Below are 20,347 nucleotides of genomic sequence, written 5' to 3'. Positions count from 1 at the left end.
TCTCTCCCCCTCTCCTGTTCCTCTGCCCTGTCTGTCTAGCTGTCTTTCATCCGCTCCCCTGCCCTGTCTGTCTTGCTGTCTCCCATCCGCTCCTCTGCCCTGTCTCTCCCCCTGCAGCTCGGTGCCTGAGTGGAGTCTAGCTTCCCAGCTGACTCCACTCAGGCAATCAGCCACCTCTACGGCTCCCGGACAGCTGACGATCATCGACCTGATTACACACCTCTGCAATAAGAACCGGCTCATCCGTCCACTCCCTGCCAGATTGTTGAACCAAGACAACTCAGTCAGTTCATTCTCTAGCCCTCTGGTAAGCTCTGTTTAAGTTTGCCTTTTCTTATTTTGCTTTCTCCTGCTCCTCACCTAGGTCAGCTGTCCGGGATCCCCGCCATCCTCCTTCCCCACCGGCTCTCCCCAACCCAGTCATCACCGGTTTTTCCCTCCTGCTCATGCCTGGACTCCCTATTCCTGCCTGGACCCTCATTCCTGCCTGGACCCTCATTCCTGCCTGGATTCCCCCCGTTCCTGGCCAAAACCCCCCACTACACCAGCCGCTCCTGCACTCTGGTTTTCCCCTCACCGAGCCATTGTTCACCCCTCCAACAATAAAACTCCTCCTCAGTTCCACCAGCCTTAGCAGTGTGGCTTTCTGTTCGGGTCCGCCTTCTGAGATCGTGACACTGCTGGATGTACCTCAGTCACTCGTAGCCTTCCAGTTGTATTTTGTTTGTTTGTTTTGTTTTGTTTTCATACATTCTGGGTAATACATGGGTTTCATTTTTGGTGAATTTTTGATGAGAGATGGAGAATAAAGTGATTCTGATTATATGTGATTTCAATCTTTAAGATTTGGGTTCATTTTCCCAATGGAATGGGACATCGCAGCAAATAGTTCAAGGAGCAAAATCTGACGTATTTCTCTGTTTAAACAGTTTCAATGGCTCTGATGAATGATTGATCTGAGTGAATAATTTAGTAACAGAATTAACTGAAATGCACCACATTACATTCATCAGGGAAACTTGAGCCATGTCAGTGAACCAAAGTATCTACAAAGTTGATCCACTTTTTTCAGGTTTCATTTCTTTTGACCCATGCTTTGCTACACAGTTTGTATTGCTTTCAGTGACACTGTAGCAAATGAGCATTTTGGCACTGTATATTCTACAGTCGAGGTCAAAAGTTTACATACACTTGTAAAGAACATAATGTTATGGCTCTCTTGAGTTTCCAGTTATTTCTACAACTGATTTTTCTCTGACAGAGTGATTGGAACAGATACTTCTTTGTCACAAAAAACATTCATGAAGTTTGGTTCTTTTATGACTTTATTATGGGTTAACAGAAAAAGTGACCAAATCTGCTGGGTCAAAAATATACATACAGCAATCCTAATATTTGGTTACACTTCCCTAGGCCATTTTGACTTTAATTAGATGCTTTTGGTAGCCATCCACAAGCTTCTGGCTGAATCTTTGACTGCTCCTCTTGACAGAATCGGTGCAGTTCAGTTAAATTTGTTGGCTTTCTGACATGGACGTGTTTCTTCAGCATTGTCCACATGTTTTCAATAGGGTTTTGTTACGATCCCACTCCAGCTCCTGCCCTTCTTTGTCCTTTTTTCCCTTTTCCCATCATCACTCCCCATTTTCACCTCCCTACTTGTCTTGTTCCTCTGGCTCCCTCTATCTGTCATCTTTCCCTCCTGTCTCTCTCTCCCGGTCGGTCGCCCCTTGTCTGCTGCACCATGCCAATTGATTACTGTCAGCTGCAGTCAATCATCTCAACACATTTCACCTGGTTCCCTCCTCTGCTATTTAAACTCTGCCCTTTCCCTCGGTCTTTGCTGGTTCATTGTTGGATATACATGTCGTCTCTGTCTCTGCTTTCCCTACCCCTACCCCTCTGGACTGCATCGGTTTTGGACTTCTCAGTGTTTTCCCTTCATGGATTTACCCTTTGGACTTTGTTACTTGGATGGACCTCAGTGTTACTCTTTCATTGTATGCACGTCGCATGCCGTTCCGCTAGGGGGCACATGCTGGAGGCTGTGCTACCTGCTAGAGCAGGGGTGTCAAACTCAGTTCCTGGAGGGCCACTATCCTGCATGTTTTAGATGTTTCCCTCTTCCAACACACCTGATTCAAATGATCAGCTTATCATCAAGCTCAGCAGAAGCCTGATAACGAGCCTGATCAGTTGAATCAGGTGTGTTGGAAGAGGGAAACATCTAAAACATGCAGGATAGTGACCCTCCAGGAATGGAGTTCGACACCCCTGTGCTAGAGGCAGTGGTCCATGCTAGAGGTATAAAAAAATTAATTTCTTTCTGAACTGAACATGGAGTTATCTTTCAAACTAACACTGGTAGCAGAGGATGGTTAGTAACTACAGAGTTCCGCCTACATTTGAAGAAGGAAAATCCTACGAAAGCTGGAAGAATGAAGTCGTTGTTTGGACAAGAGTTACCGATCTGGAGAAGAAAAACAGGCTCTGGCCGTTGCCCTGACGCTATCAGGGAGGGCACAAGACACGGCGATGGAAATTCCGGTAGATGATCTAAATAAAGACACTGGAATGATGATGTTGCTAGCTAAACCGGATGACTTGTTTCTAAAAGAGGAAAAAGACAGGATCTACGAAGCTTACTCTGAATATGACCGCATTATAAAAGAAGTGAACATGTCCATGGCGGACTATATTATCGATTTCGAACAGCACTACTCACGAATGAAAAAGTATCAAATGGAACTACCTGACACAGTTTTAGCATTTAAGCTGTTGGACACTGCGTGTTTGGATGCGACGGACAGGCAGTTGGCTCTAACTGCATGCACAAACGAGCGCGACAACAGAAAGTATTCGTCAGGAGACAGTGTTTGCCACGGAGCAGCGGCAGCAAAGAGGCAAGTCCTGGCAGCAAAGCACTCAGCAGGAAACTCGCAGCCCAGTACAAACCCGCTGGATAAGTATGGACGATGATCGAAATGTGCAGTCTGCCAAAGCACATTTCATTGGGCCAAAGACTGTCCGCACAGAGGTTAGAGTGTTAAAATAACTGAAGACAAAAGAGACGTGGAAGAGTGTAATATTACTCTGTACACTAAAGAATCGGCAACAGATGCAGAAATATACATGACTGAATGTTTTGGCTCAGCAATAATCGACCCTGCCTGCACTAGGACAGTATGTGGACAAGAATGGCTAGACAACCACAGTACTGTGTTGCAAAAGAAAAGCATGAAGACGATGAAAGAAACAGAAGCACAAAGTCACAGGCCCTTCAAGTTTGGAGATGGACAAGTAGTCTACTCAGTGAAAAGAGTCAAGATTCCTGCTAAGATTGGCAAAACAAAATGTACCACAGAAACCGAAGTATTACCTGCTAACACTCCCCTGCTTTTGAGTAAAGCATCACTAAAAAGGGCAGGGACAGTCCTGGACATGGAAAATGACAGTGCATTGATGTTCAACCAACCTGTCAAACTGGACTGTACTAGCTCTGGTCATTACTATGTTAACATTGTGAACGGTCCAGAACGAAAAAGGCCTGGGGTGGTCATTGACGAGGATGATGCAAGTGTTTTGTCATGCATGGAGGCATCAATGTCAGGGTGCACCAACTTAGACTATGAAAAGGTTATTCATAAATATGAAGAGCTTCTAATTCACTAAGACTCCTAGTGGTAGTGATATATCAAAGACAATGGGAAATTCACTCAATGGACATAAAATTGGTCTTCTTACAAGAAATGGAACTGTCTAGAGACATTTTTATTAAACCACTGCCAGAGGCCAATAGCACAGAGACATTTTGGAAACTCAAAAAAAAAAAAAAAAAAAAAAAAGTTTCTGTAGTCTCACTGTATTGGTATAATAGAGTGAAATTGTCTTGGTTGAAGTAAGAGGTTTTATGTATAAGGTTGATCCAGCAGTTTTCTACTGGTTTGATGAGGATAAGAATGTAACTGATGTACTTGCATGTCATGTTGACGATTTCACATGGGGTGGATCACACATGTTTTCAGAGTCAGTCTTACCTCATCTCAGATCAAAGTTTGTGATGCTCACAATAGCTTTTCCTATGTGGGGGTGGATTTTGTTACTATGGGCAACAAGGTACAAATACATAGACAGTTGGCTTAGAGGGTGAAATTAGACAGTTGGCTTAGAGGGCTAATTGAGAGAGTTGGCTTGGAGGGCTAACTTAGAAAATTAGCTTGGAGGGCTAATTTAGAGAGTTAGCTTAGACAGCAAACAGACAGTTGGCAAAGAGAGTTAGCTTAGAGGGCTAACATAGACAGCTTAGAGAGCTAACCCAGAGAGAGAACAGCTCCGTTCAAAGATAGGCCAACTTCTGTGGGTTGCAAGACAGAGCAGGCCTGATGCCATGTTTAATGCAAGCAATTTAGTGTCAGAAGCACACTTGCGGATGAAACATTAGCTATGTCTGAGGGGACTGATAATGTTTTGGGGTGTTTTTGTCAACGTCCTGTACCAATAATCTGTCACTGACAGTTTCTCTCTTCGCAATGCACTGAACTCAACTAAGTTTGTCACTGAGAAAAGACTACACTTGGAAATCAGCTCTATTAAAGAACTGATTTGAACTAAGAAGATTCATCAGGTGCTGTGGTCTGAAACACAACACCAACTTACAGACTAACAAAAAGGGAACATCGTCAACCTCAATGCTCAAGACTTAATGAAGGACATTGGATTGACTGTTGGATTAATTTTTTTTAATTTATATTTTATGGGTTATTCCTTGCTCACTCGTGCCCATGATGTTGTGCTGTTCCAATCAAATGCTTGCTGGCATTTAATAAGTACAAATGCCAGACTTACAGTTCAGATTCATCTCAGTAGAACCCTGTAAGGATGATTTGATTTATTACAGCTGGAATTTTATTACATTTTTTTTATCAGTAAGAACAAGTCGGCTTTGGAGGGTTTGGCTCATTTGTTAGTAGGGAGCTATACTGGATCCCATTTTTCCTTCGTAAGATGGGATCAATTGCTGTATTTCTCACATTTGTTGTTTAGTTTACTGTGTTTCAGCTGAAAATTTATTTTATCTGTAGGGTTTCATTCTGTATTATTGCATATTGGGACTGTTTCTGTTGTGTTTCTTTCAAGGTTTCATGATTCTTCTCAGATGTTTTAACTCCTCTGAGTACTATGATATGCATTATCATTTTTCTTTTAAGAAGAGAGGGAGATTGTTACTCTTTAATTGTATGCACGTCGCATGCCGTTCCACTAGGGGGAACATGCTGGAGGCTGTGTTACTTGCCAGAGGCATAAAAAAATAAATTTCTTATTGAACTGAATGTGGAGTTATCTTTTGAACTAACACTCAGTTTGCTTTCACCCACTGTATTAGTCCCCCATGTGTGAGTGCCTTCCCTTAGTTCAGTTGTTTCTCCAGTTGCTTGTATTTTTGCTTGGCCACCACAGTCCTGTTTTCAGTTTTGTTGTAGTTTGATACTTATTTAATAAAACCCCTTTTTCTTTAAGTCCTGTTGCCTGCCTGTTGTGTCTGCGCTTGGGTTCTAAACGCCCCTTTTCCTAACAGGTTTAAGTCAGGACTTTGGTAAGGCCATTCTGAAACCTTAATTCTAGCCTGATTTAGCCATTCCATTACCACTTTTGATGTGTTTGGGGTCATTGTCCTGTTGGAACACCCAACTGTGGCCAAGACCCAACCTTCGGGCTGATCATTTTAGGTTATCTTGAAGAATTTGAAGGTAATCCTCCTTCTTCATTATTCCATTTACTCTCTGTAAAGCACCAGTTCCATGGGCAGCAAAACAACTCCACAGCATAATACTACCACCACCGTGCTTGACGGTAGGCATGGTGTTCTTGGGGTCAAAGGCCTCACCTTTTCTCCTCCAAACATATTGCTCGGCATTGTGGCCAAACAGCTCGATTTTTGCTCCGTCTGACCACAGAACTTTCCTCCAGAAGATCTTATCTTTGTCCATGTGATCAGCAGCAAACTTCAGTTGAGCCTTAAGGTGTCGCTTTTGGAGCAAGGACTTCCTTCTTGCACGGCAGCCTCTCAGTCCATGGCAATGCAAAACACACTTGACCATGGACACTGACACTTGTGTTCCAGCAGCTTCTAACTCTTGGCAGATCTGCTTCTTGGTGGTTCTCGGTTGACTCTTAACCCTTCTGACCAATTTTCTCTCAGCAGCAGGTGATAGCTTGCATTTTCTTCCTGATCGTGGCAGTGACAAAACAGTGCCATGCACTTTATACTTACAAACAATTGTTTGCACTGTTGCTCTTGGGACCTGCAGCTGCTTTGGAATGGCTCCAAGTGACTTTCCTGACTTGTTCAAGTCAATGATTCACTTTTTCAGATCCATGCTGAGCTCCTTTGACTTTCCCGTTGTAGCATTTGTATCCGCTGAGCCCTATTTAAATTACCTTAGAGAAGTAACCAGCTGTAGTCACTCATATTCACTCACAAGAAGTTAAGAGGCAGTGCTATGAAGCTCATTTCATTGATACAACTTTCCAAGTCACCAAAATTGCTAATTCATGTTGCTGTATGTATATTTTTAACCCAGCAGATCTGGTCACTTTTTCTGTTAACCCATAATAAAGTCTTAAAAGAACCAAACTTCATGAATGTTTTTTGTGACAAAGTATCTGTTCCAATCACTCTGTCAGAGAAAAATCAGTTGTAGAAATAACTGGAAACTCAAGAGAGCCATGACATTATATTCTTTACAAGTGTATGTAAACTTTTGACCTCGACTGTATATATGATATTTTCAGTGTTCAGTTTGGTGTTTTTCCAACAAAATCAAGGTACATCAATTGGTCAGACTTTATTTTTATTCAGTTTAGTGCAGTTTAAAGCCTGTCTTGGACCTTCATGGGATAAGGTTTTGGAGTAGTGGTGAGTCCAAAAACAGGAGTGTAGTCTGGTTCTCCTGCATCCTCAGGCCAGATGAACTTAAACTTCCTCAACAGAGTCACCGTGATGAGGAAGAGCTCCATACGAGCCAGACCCTCTCCGAGACACATCCGAGGACCTGAAGAATAAAAAGCACCTCATTGTCTTCTGCAATAATTTGATTCCACTCATCTTATCTGTGTCTGCCACTCCAAATGTGTTACAGGTTTTATGCTCTTATACCTGCAGAGAAAGGCATGAAGGCGTCTGGTTTGACAAACTCTCCTTGGTCATTGAGGAAGTTCTCAGGATTGAATTCATGAGGGTATTTCCACTGTCCCTCCTCATTCAGCACTGAGCTCAAGTTCTGGAGGATCCTCGTACCCTGAGGAGGAAGTGAACCAAAAGAATGAGCGAGACTTTTCACTTTGTTTTCCCTGTTTCCAAAACCTTTTTAATCATTTGCATCATACCTTGGGAATGGAATATCCGGCAAGCTCTGTATCTTTAGTCGTACAATGGATGCTGAGTGGAACGGTGTTGGCAATTCTTTGCGACTCGTGGATCACAGCCTGGATGAAGAGCAAGTAAGTAAAATTTATTTATAAACCATCTTACACAGATACAAAATGACAAGGTGCTTTACAACAATATAAAACAAGGACAAAAACAATGATAAAGGTCAGAATTTGTTACAACAGAGGGGCAGTGGCTAAAATACAGTAAATCAAAACAATAATTAAAATAAAGCAACTACAGGGAAACCAAAAGCCTGTCAGAATAAAAATGTTTTCAGCTGTCTCAAAACAGCATCACAGGAGTCGACTGATCTCAGTGACAGCAGCAGAGGAAGAGCGTTCCACAATTTTGGTGCAAGAGCTTGGAAAGCACAGTCACCACAAATTTTATACTTGGAAGGAGGGACAAGTAATTTTTGTTGTTCTGACCTGAGAGCTCGATTTGGGGCATACAAGTGAAGGACAGGGTACCATGATCCACAGTGTCAAAGCTGAGCTGAAGTCAAGAAGTACAAACAACGAGCATTTGCCATCATCTGCTGCCATCAGAATATCATTAGTGACTTTAAGGGCTGATTTTGAATGCAGTTTACCAAAGCCAAACTGGAACGGGTCGTACCTGCCGTATACGTCTAGAGCAGTAAGCTGCATGACAACAACCATCTCCAGCATTTTAGAGACAAGCAGCAATTTTGAGACATTGAAACGACTTTTTTTTTCCCTTTGCTTTATCTGACTCGCAGCAGGAGGAAAACAATGCTGGCTCTCCGAAGCTCAACCACAACAATTCAGATCGATCCAGCTGCAGCAGACAGCGGTTTGTTTACAACCAAGAAACAAGCCCATCATGAATTACGTTTAAAGACAGTGATAACAATTGATCTCCAAATTCACAGATTATCTAAAAGATTTTACAATCTCCTACCTTGTGTCACCCTTTCACATGCTAATCAGAAGTAAAATTATTATGAGAAATCTGTCACATGATGTACAGTCCAGTACCTGCACATAGGGCATCTGGTGTCTGTCGTCAAAACAGGCCTGATCTTTCCCTTCCAACACCCGGTCTATTTCCTGCTGACATCGTTCTGAGAAGGCAAGCTCATGTCAGAGAGCCCGATCTCACGGGGATTCGTGAAACTGTCACGTAAGTTTTAGTTTCGGTTTCGTGCGCACCAACACGATTTCGTCAAGTTTTTCGTGCCGCTCACCACGAAATGCGCACCAATGTATTTTAAACGGCGGACTTTTCGTGCCACTCAGAACGTATTTCAAAAGAATGTGTATATTATATTTTTAATGTAAAACCGTGGCGAATCCAACGCTATATTTTGCATGACATCGTTCCTAAACATAACCCTAACCATAACCATAACCATAACCTAACCATAAGCCGGTGGTACACTTACCAATTTGCATAGGAATTTCAAGAATGTCCGGCGGCCGGCGGCCGCAAACGCGATCACACAAGCAGTATACGCCGATGGACAGCTTAGATCGTCATGAATCCGCCGGTATAAACCACTTTCAGATGTGATTACCACAGCGAAAAACATTTCGTGGTGAGCGGCACGAAAAACATGACGAAATCGTGTTGGTGCGCACGAAACCGAAACTCAAACTTACGTGACAGTTTCACGAATCCCCGTGAGACCGGGTTGTGTCAGATGTTGTGTTCCAGATTTAAAATTTCACATTCCACTGAGATCGTAACAAAATAAGTCAAGGAAAAAAGAAACCTTTAAGCATAGAGAAACCACTAAATAAGTGTCAGGTTTTAGTCATGAGAATAAACAATATGATAAAGCAAAGGTATAAAAAAATAAAATAGAATACAAAAATTTTACTGTAAAAATGTCTACTTTCTATTTACATTCCTAATATGATGCATGGTAACATAAGTGCATGGCTTTTGCAGGTTTTCATTTTGAAAGACAGTTGTGGAACTACAATGTCAGAAACAAAGTAGTAATTCCTCATATGTACATGTGCAGGTATACCTTGTATGTGTGGGTGGTTCATGAGGTAAAGAAAAGCAGTAAGCAGAGTGTTGGAGGTCGTGTCAGTCCCAGCAAATTGAAGATCTATTGCGGTAAATATGAGTTTGTCCTCTGAAAATGTAGAATCCTCTGCTTTCTGAAAACAGGAGAGTCATCTTTGTAAGTCAAATGAAAGTAAGGTAAAACTATTAGTATACCATACTGATGAAAACTATGGGAGGTGAAAAGAGTCCGTTTATGACCACAACAATGTAAGATAGGAATGTGTTCTCCCCTAATTTAAACACAAGCAATGTCCATTACAACAATATATCATCTGAGATAGTGAGTTGACTGGTTTCACACACCTTATCCAGTTCATCCAGGTAGCAGTCAAGAAAGTCTCGAGGCTCTCCAGGGACTCTGGTCTTCTTGTGCTCACTCAACAAATGAAGTACAAGGTCAGAAGATCGCTAAAAGACACACAATCATTTGTATAAATTTACTTTTTGTTTTTATTGACAAAGTAAATAAAAGACTTTTTTCTATTATATATGGTAAGTCTCATTTTTACTGAAGTATTCTGAACAGATGTACAATATGTAGGATATGTATGCATCGCAAATTATTTTTAATGTTACCTTTATTGCCTTAAAGGCCTTGTTGAATGGCAGTGGCAGCTTACGAATAAAGGGAAGAGAGTTGTACAGCTGAAACAACAACAACAACAAAAAAACGTTGCTTTATTTGAATTCAAATATGAAGATTCTGTATGAATTTTTTTTTAGATGATTTTTTTGTCAGTTATTTTGTTTGAATGAGACAAGTGAAGACACAAAAATTATAGCTTGAGATAAAGCTTAGTAGGTTAATCTCACCTCCAGCTCCTATTCAGAGGTTATGTCTCTTTATTTCCTGTTTTTTTTTTTTTTTCTATTTCCTCTGATGCGCTTGTGTTTACTCTTGTGTCATAGCAGGTGCCTTCACACTCCCTGGTTTTACAAGTGTGTTTTGTTACTCAGTTTGGATGACTACCAAACCTGCCTTCGAGATTTGGAAACCTCTGCCTGGTTATTGTGTCTTTGAACGATAGACCCATTGGACTTTTGAAAGTCTCCAGACTCAATCAAACCAATCAATCAAACTTTATTTATAGAGCACTTTTCATACAAAGGAAGTAACGCAAAGTGCTGTACAACATTTAAAAACATTAAACACTCGTGCATTTTAAGTCCATATTCTTTTGTAGTCCGTGATAGTATAAAATGGCCATCAACAGAGACTCAGCTAAATCAGACCCTGTCCTTGTTGCCTTAAAAGTTTGAGAATTGCACATGTAGGTGATGTGACCGACCCCACATGCTTTGACTCACCATCGCCCATGGTCCACTGACGATCTTGGTCATCTCAGTGACACTCTGAACAATTGTTGTGATGAACTCATTGTCATACTCGTAGCGTGTACCAAAGACAACCTGGCACATGATGTTGGAGGCCATATTATGAAACATAACTTGTGGAGTCAGAGTTTTGCCTGTAAAAGAAATATTGCAAACTAATGCACAAAACAGTTGTACAAGAACACAACACATCACAGTCAATAAGTTTTTTTTCCACTGTGGGAACATTTGGCTGTATTCACGGGACTGGACAAGTACCTAGCATAGGTATTTCTGAGCAGTCCTGACAAAATGCTTTGTGGGGCTTGAATCAAACTAGATAAACTTGGAGAAGACTATACTGATGGGAGAAGTGTCATTTTTTCAGTCCTCTCATTATCCTCGTTGGACAGCAGCCTTCTCCATTTAAACATTGTAAAGCAAAAAACACAACATGCCACAGGGGCAAAAATGGTTGTGGATGTTAATCTTCAATGTTAAAGTGGAGTTGCACCAAGAAGCTGCTGTTTATCATCGTTTGGGCACAGTGCAGTTAAACCTGTCAGATCCTGCACTGCAATGTAAGCAGAGTCAAAGAGTTGATCCATTGGCTGTTCCTGTCAATGTTTGTGCCACTGGACATCTCCCCTGAGTTCCTGCATTGGAAAGTTGCTTGTTGCAACAAAGCTTAGTTGTGTGGACCCACCAATGTTTTTATCCAGTGTTGTCATGGTGTATTGAATTTCATCATGAATTCTCTCCTCCATTGATTTTTTCCCCAGACCAAAGTTTCTCATTGTCATGAGAGAAAAGCGACGGTGCTCCCTCCATCTGGAGTCATAATCTGCAAAAATCACTCCTGCAACAGGTGTAGAAAAACAAAGAGCTGATGAGTCAAGCAATGTAATGTCTTCTGAAAACATGACTGTTGATGTGAACATTTCTGACATTTCTACTCTTGTTCAGTATCAGAAACTGTTTGTTTTTGATTGGCCAAGAGGTTCCCTCAGGTCTTTCCTCTCTCATGGTGCTTTTTTTTATGTACTGTTTATTTTGAAATCATCTTTTATTATCTGTCCAATGACATAAATGTTTATTTCACCTTTCCTCTGGGTGACATCATTAGCAAGCACGTCTTGAGGTCGTCCAGCAAATTCAACAGCCTTGGTCACCATAGCCTCCTTCATGGCCTTCACCCCATTGATGACTACAGTTGGTGTAGGGCCAAAGAACAGACAGTAGACATTTCCGTAAGACTTCCTCAGCTGTAAAGGAACAACATAACGGAGTATGTTTAACACTGTTACATGTTTAATATCTTTAGATATTTTGATGTGGGTCAGTAGTATTTATTGACCTGACAAACATAGACACAGGAACAGAGGCAGGAAGACCAACACACTGCACTTCACACTCATAGTAATGACAACATAATAGTTAACTAAGCTAATTAGACCTGCTAAACCATAAAAACACAATCAAGCACAAACACCAATAACACTGTAAAATTTATGTGAACCACAATAATAACATTTATAACCCCAACAACCCAAACTCCCATGGTGCCTTGAAGCACAACAGTTCAGTCCTAGCAACCGGCTCTGCGATCGCTACATAGCCCCAACCTGAGGAGTCAGATGTCCCTGATGACCCCGTCATTCAACACAACCTGCCTCCAGACCACCGCCACTGGTAAGTCAATCTTCAAGGGCTGTCAGTAGCCACATCAGATGGAGAGTCAATTTGGTCAGGGCATGGGGTGCTGCCATCACCCCCTCACCAACGGCAGGTGAGGGGGTGATTTATGAGGGGCTCGTAAATCCCTCACCTGAATTCTCTGACTGTTCTCCATCGTCTGCCTGGACCAACCCAGATCACCACCACATTCAGCACCTGAATCTGAATCCACCATCTGCCATGCCACACATCATCGCTGCCTGTCTGGTCCTTCCCCATTTCCACTCTCATCAATAGTCAACTGAGTTCCCCGCTCACGCTCTGAGTCCAGCCGTAATTGCTTGTGTAGATGGCAATTGTATTTTCATGTTTATTCTACAGTTCTGTTCTGCCGTTTTGGCACTTAGTTATATTGCAGTAATGAATATTTGTTTGTAACATTCCTAGCTCTGTAAGATCTAGTCCTGGCTAGTTTATTTCTTGACTGGAGTTTTGGTGTTCAGCTTTTTTCCACCTGTCCCGCAGGGGTCTCTGTTAGTATTCGGTTGCAGCAACTGCTTGCAGTTCCGTGGTTTTTTAGTAATACTTTCTGTTGTCGTTTATCTGGAGGTTTGTAAATAATTACTGATTTACTCCAAATGCCTGTCTGCTGTGTCTTTGTCTTGTGCTTCAGTCTCTGAATTTGGCATCATAACATCCAGAACTTTTCACAATATTACATTTTTTAGGCTGCACCTGTAAACACTTTAAGCACACTTACTTGTTGGAGTGTGTTTAGAGATTTTGCACATTTTATTCCGCAAAGAAACTTTTCAGATGAAAGTTAATTTTGCATTTCCTTTAGAAATCAAGAGGAAATCTAAAGACAGAAATCCAAGGTGTTTGGAGTCCAGTGTGATGCAAAGGCTCTATTAGCATTAAGTGACATTTAAATCATCTTCCAGAATTCTCCTGTGTTTCTGTAAAGGGATGTTGCTGCTTTTAAACACATTTATTCATGTGCTGAGAACAGCAGAGCTCAGCCCTTTCACCCACATAATCTTAAGTTTTTGCAAAAATAAAATGTCCTCACGTGTTTTATTATCAAACACTGTCTACAATCAGCTATGCCTGTGATTTCTGAATCTCCCTCTGGTACCAGTTTTCTCATCCAGCCCTAATGACTTTCAGCCAGTATCATTGTGCCATACCTATGACACAATTAAACATTAAAATTTAACGTGCTGCATATATAAATTTGATCTGACTTTTCTCAATAATCCCAGTTCGGAAAATCCACTGTTCCTGACCTGTCATATTGCTTGGGTACACTCCAAATTGGCAAAAAGTCAACTTAATGCCAACAATCACATAAAAAGAATCAGAGCTGTAGTGTTGCCGAGTAACACATGCTCATGTCAGTATCCCCTGCAGAGATTTAATAATTAAGGCAATTTAAGAGCAACATTTTTCTTACTTTCTCGAAGTCCTCCATAAGATTTTGTAAGTTTAGGTGCAAAATGTTCCCCACTATGGGCAGGGCAGGTGGTCCTGGTGGAAAGTTCTTGGGCCTCCTGGGCCTCAGATGAAAGATGATGAAGCAGATGCATAGCCCCAGCAGGACAGCTGAAAGAAACATGGTAGCACACACTGAACTCAACTCAAGAGTGTGAGTGATCAACCTGCTTTTAAAATAGTACCTTTGCTCTAAGCCCTGCCTTTTCTGGCTGTGTTTCTCTGTATAAAGGTCAATGATGACATCAAGCATGAGTGACCTTCAGACCAAGAGGAAATGAGTTGTAGCTGGTGAGATATTGACAGATAATCTGAAGGTGATTATCAGGTGTCACCAATCTGTCGCAAGGCCACACTCACACCTTTGGACAATTTCGAGTCACCAATTCATCTCAGCATGTTTTTGGACTTTGGGAGGTAGCTGGAGTACCTGGTGAAAATCCATACATGCAGAGGCAGAACATGCAAACACTATGCAGAAACATCCAAGCCCAGTCTGGGACACAAACTGGGGATCTTCTAGCTGAGAGAGCTAACCACTGATCCACTGTACAGCCCCCCAGAGTAAAACACCCTTTTGTATTCATACCAGTCAGGCATACGCTTATTAAAGCCTTAAATCTTGACCGTCTTGTGACACTGATGACGTTCCTTTTTTGAATTAACCATCTAGAACCTGAAGAAAAACTGGGATATGGTGCATCCTGAATATCAGAGCCTCCCCCTTTCCATGGAAACCCTGTCTCAGAAAGCCTACAAGGTCCAGACTAAAGAGGAAATGATACAGCTAGGACATTAGTCTCGACAGCTTCAAAACCCATCTACATATCCAAAGATTAGATTTTTATGTCTATAAAGTGATCAGATATGCTCCACTGAATGTCTGCACATTTTGATTTTGATTTATTTTGCATGACTATAACATACACAAAAACAAACAATAACAAATTACACACGTGGACAAAATTGTTGGTATCCCTCAGTTAAAGAAGGAAAAACCCACAATTCTCACTGAAATCACTTGAAACTCACAAAAGTAACAATAAATAAAAATTTATTGAAAATTAAATAATCAAAATCAGCCATCACTTTTGAATTGTTGATTAACATAATTATTTAAAAAAAACAAACTAATGAAATAGGGCTGGACAAAAATGATGGTACCCATAACTTAATATTTTGTTGCACAACCTTTTGAGGCAATCACTGCAATGAAACGATTTCTGTATTTGTCAATGAGCGTTCTGCAGCTGTCAACAGGTATTTTGGCACACTCCTCATGAGCAAACAGCTCCAGTTGTCTCAGGTTTGATGGGTGTCTTCTCCAAATGGCATGTTTCAGCTCCTTCCACATATGTTCAATGGGATTCAGATCTGGGCTCATAGAAGGCCACTTTAGAATAGTCCAACGCTTTTCTCTCAGCCATTCTTGGGTGTTTTTGGCTGTGTGTTTTGGATCGTTGTCCTGTTGGAAGACCCATGACCTGCGACTGAGACCAAGCTTTCTGACACTAGGCAGCACATTTCTCTCCAGAATGCCTTGATAGTCTTCAGATTTCATCGTACCTTGCACACTTTCAAGACACCCTGTGCCAGATGCAGCAAAGCAGCCCCAAACCATTACTGAGCCTCCTCCATGTTTCACCGTAGGGACAGTGTTCTTTTCTTCGTATGCTTGGTTTTTGAGTCTATGAACATAGAGTTGATGTGCCTTACCAAAAAGCTCCAGTTTGGTCTCATCTGTCCAAAGGACATTCTCCCAGAAGCTTTGTGGCTTGTCAACATGCATTTTTGCAAATTCCAGTCTCGCTTTTTTATGAGTTTTTTTCAGCAGTGGTGTCCTCCTTGGTCGTCTCCCATGAAGTCCACTTTGGCTCAAACAACGACGAATGGTGCGATCTGACACTGATGTACCTTGGCCTTGGAGTTCACCTTTAATTTCTTTGGAGGTTGCTCTGGGCTCTTTGGATACAATTCCAACGATCCGTCTCTTCAATTTGTCATCAATTTTCCTCTTGCGGCCACGTCCAGGGAGGTTGGCTACTGTCCCGTGGGTCTTGAACTTCTGAATAATATGAGCCACTGTTGTCACAGGAACTTCAAGCTGTTTAGAGATGGTCTTATAGCCTTTACCTTTAAGATGTTTGTCTATAATTTTTTTCGGATGTCCTGGGACAATTCTCTCCTTCGCTTTCTGTTGTCCATGTTCAGTGTGGTACACACCTTTTCACCAAACAGCAGGGTGACTACTTGTCTCCCTTTAAATAGGCAGACTGACTGATTATGAGTTTGGAAACACCTGTGATGTCAATTAAATGACACACCTGAGTTAATCATGTCACTCTGGTCAAATAGTTTTCAATCTTTTATAGAGGTACCATCATTTTTGTCCAGGCCTGTTTCATTAGTTTGTTTTTTTAAATAATTATGTTAATCAACAATTCAAAAGTAATGGCTGTTTTTGATTATTTAATTTTCAATAAATTTTTATTTATTGTTACTTTTGTGAGTTTCAAGTGATTTCAGTGAGAATTGTGGGTTTTTCCTTCTTTAACTGAGGGGTACCAACAATTTTGTCCACGTGTGTATATGAAGTGCAGGGGGAGGCAAAAGCCCAAATGGCTTATTTGAAGTCTCCACCTATAGAATAGTAAAGTTACATAATATATGAACATTTAAATTTAAATCCCCCTCAAGTGTGAACATCAGATAAAATACCTATCACTTTAGCATAAAATATTGTGAGGCAATTTAATTTTGAACAAGTCAACATTTTATTGATGTTACTCAGGGTTATACCCATATTTGTTTAATGCTAAATGGTAACCAGATTGTGATAATATTGCAGCATTACAAAAATCTATCACAATTGCCTTTTGGATCATGAAATTCCATCCATTATCTATACCGCTTAATCCTCATTTGGGTCGTGGAGGGGCTGGAGCCTATCCCAGCTGACTTGGGACCAAGGCAGGGGACACTTTGGACAGGTTACCAGTCTGTGTCAGGGCTACAGACAAACAATCACACTCGCATTGACATCTACGGACAATTTAGAATCAAGTAACCTCTACCTATTTTTGGACTTCATTTTATCGACCACTAGATGTCCTACTCAAACACTGTGTGTCACTGAAGCCTCCAGTAATGAATCATGTTTTGAATAAAGTGTCAAACCTTCAACGAAGCCAACCATGACTAGCTCTGCTTTCTCAGAGTGCTTTCTACAGTGTAAAAACTGTGAAAAAAATACTGGCAACTCAACTTTTGGAAAAGTTATAGGCTTTAAACAATCTAATGAAAAGAAATGTTGCTCTAGTTTCTCGCACAAAAAAAACATAAAAGAAAGAAATCTGCAACACTACTGCGCATTCTGCAGGCACAACAGGAAAACTTCAGAGAGTTAACTCTATAAATGCTGGCAGTTACTGTGAAGTGCAATTTATGAGTGTTACATCCCCACAGGCATTACCAATCCAGAAAAAATGTTGACTGTACATGCTCGGCATATTTTATGACTTGCATTTATAATTTGTATATCAAAGACAGCCTTCAGGTTGCACTTTTTGATGAGTTGTTTATGAGACATGTATAATAAAGTCATTTTTGGATGATATAGGATTTTAATCTTTATGATCCGAGTTCATTTTCCCAATGGAATGGGAGGTCACTGAATAGCTCATGGATCAAAATCCGACATGCCTTGTTCATAGCACCAACCAACCAGATATCCACCTGAGTCCTGCAATAACATCAGTTTAGTTCAACGATGAAGAAAATCAATATCACCAAGGCAGCAGGACCAGACGAGGTGCCAGGTTGAGCCCTGAATGTTATGAATACTGGAGGAGCTCAGATGCAGGAAACAACAGACCACAGGTTCTTTTATGAATGGGTTTTAATGTTCTTTTAATGTAAACTACAAGTCCCAAGATGGGGTGAGAAACAGGAAGTATTTAGTCTGAAATGACAATAAAGGTTGCGCCAACTAGTGGCTTGGAAAACTATACACAACGCAAAACTATTAGACTCTAAAGTCTCTCAATGCATGAATAAACAGCAAGCACTTACTAGCCTGGCCTCAAGAATCGTTTCTCAAATTCTAGGCGAAGAATTAACATTCACAGAAATGTCCAATCCTAACCATCTCTCTCAGGTGCTTAGCTCAGGCTACAATCGGTTTCCCTTTGTTACTTATACACGGGTTTTCTAAATACTAGTAAGCTTCATCAAACAACCAGTCAGTCTTTCTCAGTACTTAACAACAGGGGATCTGGATGCTCAGACTGGCTTCCAGGGCATGCTGGAGAACTGCAGTTGGCCGGCGGTCCGTGTGGTAGCCGGTGCTGGGCAATCATCGGTGTGTAGACAGGACGTCGGGTTACTGGTCGTGATGGGACAAATGAACCGAGGTATCGAGGCGTGTCTCGAGTAAAAGTGGGCGTGTCAGATGAAGCTTCGCTTCGAGGCTTGGGTCGCTTCACGTGACCGATGACAAACGAGGCCTCGGTTTGTGCAGATCACGTGATTGGTTCGTTCAACGTATCGCTGTCCCATAAAAATGTTTCGAATCTCGAGCCACACTGTGGGTGTTGTTGGCGTTTGTGGAGAGAGGAGTGAGAGCGAGTTGTAGTTAGTATTATTAGTTAGTATTATTCGGTGTGAAATAGCAGTAGCTGGAGGAGTAGGAGAAGTGTAGGAAGAGCAGCAGTTTAGATTATTTCCCAACTGCAGTGCTTTGATGTGAGATATTATATATATTTTTTCTTTTACATTGGTTTATGGGTTGTGTAAAATTATGGGTGTTTGTGTGTGTCAGTTTTACCATTTGTAAATGTAACTCCTGTATTTGGTGTCTGCACCTTCTGTCCACCTTCTTCAGTCACATGGGAACGAGACACTGACGTGTATGTAAAGAAGCCGCTGGGAGCCACAGTTCTACAGCAGGGCCTGCAAAGCATGTGTTAGTTTCTGTGTTACCTATTCTGAAAGACAACATGTGAAGTGAAATATGTACAGAAGTTTTATTTATTATTAATAAAATGAGCTGTAAACTATACACTGGTGTTGGGTAATGATTAATTCATGTGATGCCGCATATATATATATTGTGGTGACAGTGATTTTACAAGAAAACACTGTAAGAACATTCAAATTCCTGCCAGTTCCATGTTTGTTGGTTGTATCACAAATACTCTCTCACAGATGGAGCAAGGAAGAAAGAGGAAGCCCTCACCCGTGTGGGAGTATTTTGAGTTGACTACTCATAATAAGGTTTTTATGTGGGAAAACTCATAATATATTGGATACCTGCCATATATTGAACTATCAGTCCTAATATGTATGATTTTATTAAAGGTGAGGTGTTCCAAGGAGTTGGAGAAATATTGTCCAAAAAAAGGAAACCACCTAAATCCCAGCTCTGTGGAATAATTCTCATATTTTTGAATAATATCAAAAAATGCTGTCCCTACTTTAGTTTTGCAATGGTACCACAAGCACAGTCACAAAACAAAAAGAAGCACAAGCACATTTTATTTATGTCGCCCTTATTACAATTAAAAGTATTTCAACACTTTACAGAAAACCAGAACCTGACCTCAATCAAGCAGTCAAACTACAGATCTCCAATCTCTCCCCATTTGTTTCCACTTTCCTCTCTATCTCTGCTGTCAGAAAAAACAGACACTATATTAAGTGTATGATATGTTTATTGGCATTATCATTTAAACACAATTCAAAGCTTCACATAGCAAAACCAGTGTGTCATTATCGGCACTCTGCCTGTTTTACTTTTATTTGTCCACTTGATGGCGCAGTAGAACAAATGAAGCACCATGAAGCTTCGACCCATGAGTGAACCAACTGGATGGAAAGCCTCAGTGGTTCATGAAGCTTCATCTCGCCATCACTAGTTACTGGAACGCTTCAGCTGAGCCTCCTCAATCAAACTACGAACGGAGTGAAACTGATAATCCGTGGTGCAACAAAGACAGGAGCGGCTGATCTGGAGACTGGAGAGAGGAGCAGAGAATGCATTAGGACTGAGCAAGGATGAGTGGTGGAAAGGTAATCAGGTGAGTGATTATAGAAGTAGCAGTGGCTATCGCTTAGCTGCGATCCAGCACAGAGAAGCGAGCAGCGTCTGCTTATAAAGGAGGTGGTGAAGATCTGATGAACATTTCCAGCTGCTCCCCATGCCCACTGATCATGATTGCGGATCGAGAACACCTGTTGCCACTCCTGCCTGCCGAGCCAAGCCTAATTAGGAGGGAGAGAAAGAACACATACAAAACAACTACAGAGTTCCATTAAACTAGGCCCAGCTGCTGCTGGCCTGACACTGAAGGCATGTTCAGACCAGCTAGCAGGAGGAGTGTTTATGGA

The 20,347-nt window shown here is 41.3% G+C and overlaps 1 protein-coding gene across 1 annotated transcript; it reads right to left on the bottom strand.

Moving 5' to 3' along the window:
• Positions 1-6,834: 6,834 nt before the first annotated feature.
• Positions 6,835-14,107, bottom strand: LOC127535013 (cytochrome P450 2F2-like). Its single transcript, XM_051951698.1, has 11 exons — positions 13,923-14,107; positions 11,892-12,054; positions 11,496-11,648; positions 10,784-10,944; positions 10,052-10,120; positions 9,779-9,883; positions 9,432-9,567; positions 8,434-8,519; positions 7,387-7,485; positions 7,157-7,298; positions 6,835-7,052 (listed from the first exon to the last, which is right to left on the bottom strand). The coding sequence occupies exons 1-11, from the start codon at positions 14,082-14,084 to the stop codon at positions 6,871-6,873; spliced, it is 1,458 nt and encodes a 485-aa protein (XP_051807658.1). The 5' UTR covers positions 14,085-14,107; the 3' UTR covers positions 6,835-6,870.
• Between the last annotated feature and the right edge of the window lie 6,240 nt (positions 14,108-20,347).

This window comes from Acanthochromis polyacanthus, chromosome 8 (assembly GCF_021347895.1).
Source record: "Acanthochromis polyacanthus isolate Apoly-LR-REF ecotype Palm Island chromosome 8, KAUST_Apoly_ChrSc, whole genome shotgun sequence".
In the NCBI taxonomy this organism is placed as follows: Eukaryota; Metazoa; Chordata; class Actinopteri; family Pomacentridae; genus Acanthochromis; species Acanthochromis polyacanthus.
Note: the sequence above shows the minus strand (reverse complement) of the source record. Positions and strands in the feature narration are given on the sequence as shown.

Coding starts and splice junctions, on each gene's coding strand:
- LOC127535013 (XM_051951698.1), bottom strand. CDS start 14,084: ATGTTTCTTTCAGCTGTCCTGCTGGGGCTATGCATCTGCTTCATCATC. Junction 9,884..10,051: donor AGGCCTTTAAGGCAATAAAG/GTAACATTAAAA, acceptor TGTGTCTTTTAG/CGATCTTCTGACCTTGTACT. Junction 7,486..8,433: donor ACCAGATGCCCTATGTGCAG/GTACTGGACTGT, acceptor CTCTTCATCCAG/GCTGTGATCCACGAGTCGCA.